Source organism: Lycium ferocissimum, chromosome 4, assembly GCF_029784015.1.
Source record: "Lycium ferocissimum isolate CSIRO_LF1 chromosome 4, AGI_CSIRO_Lferr_CH_V1, whole genome shotgun sequence".
Classification (NCBI taxonomy): Eukaryota; Viridiplantae; Streptophyta; class Magnoliopsida; order Solanales; family Solanaceae; genus Lycium; species Lycium ferocissimum.
In genome coordinates this window covers 7,610,040-7,614,071 of record NC_081345.1, presented here as the reverse complement: position 1 = coordinate 7,614,071, position 4,032 = coordinate 7,610,040, and the positions used below count along the sequence as shown (strand labels likewise).

The window sequence follows — 4,032 nt, the reverse complement described above, 5'->3', positions numbered from 1 at the left end:
CCAGAACGATACGATTAGATCTTAATCAGAGGGATCTGAATCTAATTTGTGATTATCTTGGGACTCATGGGCATCGGACCACTGATTGTCGTCATCTACATGATGAAGTTGAGCGGCTGTTAAAGAATGGTCATTTAAGGGAGGTCTTGTGTGATAGAGCCAAAGAGAACTACGATAAGAATAAGGGTTCAAGCAAGCAGGAGGTTTAGGTTGAGCCACGTCATGTGATCAATATGACAACCGATAGACCTGAAGTTGCAGGAACATCATTTGCAACAAAAAAAGGATAAGTTACCTGTAGCACAGGAATGAAGATCCCAAGGATTTGTAAAGAACAGAGTAATAACGCTCACCAATGAAGATGTAAAACATAACTTCACCCCACAATGATGCTCTGGTAATTTCTGTTATGATTAATTACTGTAGTGTTAAGAATGTTTTGGTTGATCTAGGTAGTTCGACCAATGTCATTCAATGGGGAGTCATTGAGCAACTAGAAATGATGGGCGAGCTAACGCCATCTGCAAAGGTACTTAGTGGATTCAATAAAGCAGACGAAACAACGAAGGGGGAAATCATATTGTCAGTTAATGCGAGAGGAGTGATCAAGAATATAAGATTTTATGTGGTAAAAGGTGGCATAGAATGCAATGCTATCTTCGGTGGACCTTGGATTCATGATATGAAGGCAGTGCCTTCGACACAACACAAGCAGATAGAATTTCCAACATCGGATGGAATTGGTTGCATCCAGGGAACGATTAGCGGCAGAAAGAATATTAGACATCAAGATTGCTGCGGAAAATGGAGTGAAACCAATGAAAGTTAAGGTACTGGTGGTGTTGAATAAGAAAAGGAAGTCACAAAAAGAAGTAAGTAAAAAAAAAAGGTAAGAAGTATATGTGGTGCTTGGGGAAGAGCTTTAATTATACCAGTTCAATTTGTCCGGCACTTCCAAAAGGAAGAAGTTACTGGTCTCTGTGGTCTGGTATTCCCAAAATGGAAAAATTAGGTATTGCAACAAGGCTACCCATAATAACAGGGACTCAAAGCTCTTGGAGAAAAAGCCTAAAATTGGAATGAGCAAAAGAGTTGCAAAGAGGAAGTTCGCATCGAGTCAAGTTATTCACTAATGGAGCAACAATTATTTAAATTGGAATTATTACTTAAGGTATGTTTCTTGATTAAATAAGTTGTTATTTTTTTAGCACTAACGTTTGTTGTAGGTAAAAGATGGTTTCATATTTCCATGGAGAAGAAAGCATTTGAAAGCAAAAAAGCATTTGAAGACCTTTCACAAAATACTGAAAACACACAAAATATTAAAAACACGTGCTACACTCTTTTTTCCTTAGACCGATTTTTATCCCAAAAAGGGTTTTTTCGGAAAGGTTTTTAATGAGGAACCAACATAAAATGTGTTACTCTGAACGGATAAATAGTTTAGTCAAAATCAGAACAGATGAATTCCAAGGAAGGGTCGCCAAGGAAGAAATCGGTGGATGGTCGTGTGCGCCGGAGATTGCTCATTCGGTATCAAGTATAGAGTCAAGAGGCTGAACCCAAATAGAATACTGGGGATTGCCGAAGAAAAGGTCAAGCGATGTACGATTTTTCATACCTCGTACACAAACATTGGAGGAATTCCCTTGGTCAGACTAGAAATAGGTTAAAAAGAAATCCGAGGTAGTCTAGTCAACCCCCTATTTTAATCTATTCATTGTTGTAAATCTACAGAGAGAGATTCATTAGTCAAATCGACTTTTTCTCGATTCATTAGTCAAATATACTTTTTCTTCACAAGTGTTATGTTCCGATTTAGAATTACACGTACGCGTACGTTTTGAAATGCAACCAGAGTAAACAAATTATCGGGTGTAAAGCTTACATTCTAACAAATATGCAAAAATGAATTTGAGACGTTTTATTCATCAACATAAGTATAAGGCCTTCACTATAAATAATTAAGTCAGAAGGATTGTGCCCGACCAATGTAAAAATCGGTTATAAAAATATGTTCGGAAGTAATCTACCCGAACAAAGTTAGATAAATTGTACGTTCGGAAGTAATCTACCCGAACAAAATTAGGTAAAGTGTATGTTCAGAAGTAATTTACCTGAACAAAATTAGATAAAGTGTATGTTCGGAAGAAATTAACCCTGACAAAGTTAAAAGTCGGATGGAAAATCTCCGATATTTACATAGTATGAAATCTTTTGGAAATTTGTCATTGATCAAAATTAAGGTCGAAGAATGAATTCTTTTATCTTAAAACAAGTAAGTAGATTGACACTTTGTACAATCAACAGTTGTGATACACTTTTTACCATAATGGAAATACATTATTGCGCAGAAAAATCATGTCTTACAAATTTGTTAGAGTTGAAGTACTCTTTTGAAAACTTGTTCATAAAAGATCAAAAATCTAAAGTTTCATATTTACTGAAAGTAAACTGCCTTTGTTCTGGTAGTAGGTGAACCATCCATCCTCGCTTCTTGGATCATTTCCCTCGGCGCCTTAGATGTCTTCTATGGCCAACTCGGCAGCTTCTAAATCGATTTTCGCATCAAGTAGAGCTGAAGGAATGTCAAAGTCACTGGTGCTTGCTTTTTCAATAGTATCCCTGCGAGTCTTCAAAATCGCCAGGTCACGACGAAGCCTTAACATTTGGCATCTAGCTCAAAGATGGTCATGGGAAACGTTGACACTAGCAAGTCGACCGTGTGCATCATTTAAATCATTTTCCAATTTGGCTGACTTGTTTTGAAGATCCACATAAGATGAAGTTAAGATCTGCAAGGAAATCTCCCGATCCCTGAGGGAATTGCTCATGTCCTCCAATCGCATTCTAAGTGAGGCCTGAAGGGAGTCTGAATCCTGAACCTCGGCTTGGAGTCTTTCACTTCAACCCTAACACGTTGATTATCCAATTGAAGCCTTTCTTCCCCACGGGAAGGAACAACGGTCTTGTCCAAATCTGCAGTAGATGTGGCGGCTACATGACCCTGAAAAGAAGGATATAATGTGAATTGAAATGCGCGGGTCTTGCGAAGCAATTTCTAAAGGAGTTAGCATGGGTACCTGGAGGAATAAATTGGCTAAGTGAGCAAGATAAGATTTCAAACTAGCAGTCGGAAGTTTGGAGCAAGGCGATGAGGCCAATGTCCCAGCATCTGCACTAAAAGGCGGAACAACACTCCCTCTTGAGGGTTGGAAAGTTGGAGCAGCAGGGGTCTCTGAATGAGTTCGGGGGGAGAAGCTTTAGGTTTATGCCCCTCATCATAGTCATCAATATGTACTACCCCATGTTGAACTTCTTTCCATGCTTCAATAAGCCTACAACGAGTCCGTACTCGAGAACTAATGCCCACCGGAGGAGAGTTGGTAGAATCCCGTGGTCTGTGTTTGCGGCTAGTGGTGGTAGCTTGAATGATGTTGGACAAAGCCACATCACGGGTGGGTACCTTCTGGAAATAGATATTCTCAACGGGAGGCCTATAAAAGAAATATGTATATATATGTAAAGAAAACGAAGTTATGTACAGTTAAAAAAATTAGTTTGCTTATCGTGGATCTTTCCCTTCCGCCAATCAGAAGTCATGCTTTTCCAAGTCTGGGTCACGTTGGGGGAAGCATCCAGGAGATCGACTACCCACTCAAAAATCCCGATTATGAGTTCTGGCTCCACCCGAACGGCTGAAAAGTACAAAAGAGCAAGATGAATTTAAATGGAATATGAAATTACAATAAGGAAGTGAGGACCTTAGGAAATATTTACGAGTAATGTTCCATGATTCAGGGAAGGGCTTCGACGATGTAGTAGTCAATTGATTGGCACGGATCATCACAAACCTGTGTAACCATCCTTAATCAAAATCATCTTCAGGGTTGAACAAACTTGGTCTCCCTCAAGGAAATAGATGGACCAATCCTCCTCGGATAACCAGGGTGAATACAAATGCATTAAATGATCAAGAAAAAATGCAATTCCGGCTCGGTTAACCAAGTTTTGAATGAAATAGAGTATACA

General features: G+C 39.1%; 1 protein-coding gene across 1 annotated transcript; it reads left to right on the top strand.

Annotated features, from left to right (window-relative positions):
• Positions 1–308: 308 nt before the first annotated feature.
• On the top strand, positions 309–829 carry LOC132053705 (uncharacterized). Its single transcript, XM_059445818.1, has 2 exons — positions 309–339; positions 453–829. The coding sequence occupies exons 1-2, from the start codon at positions 309–311 to the stop codon at positions 827–829; spliced, it is 408 nt and encodes a 135-aa protein (XP_059301801.1).
• Positions 830–4,032: the final 3,203 nt, after the last annotated feature.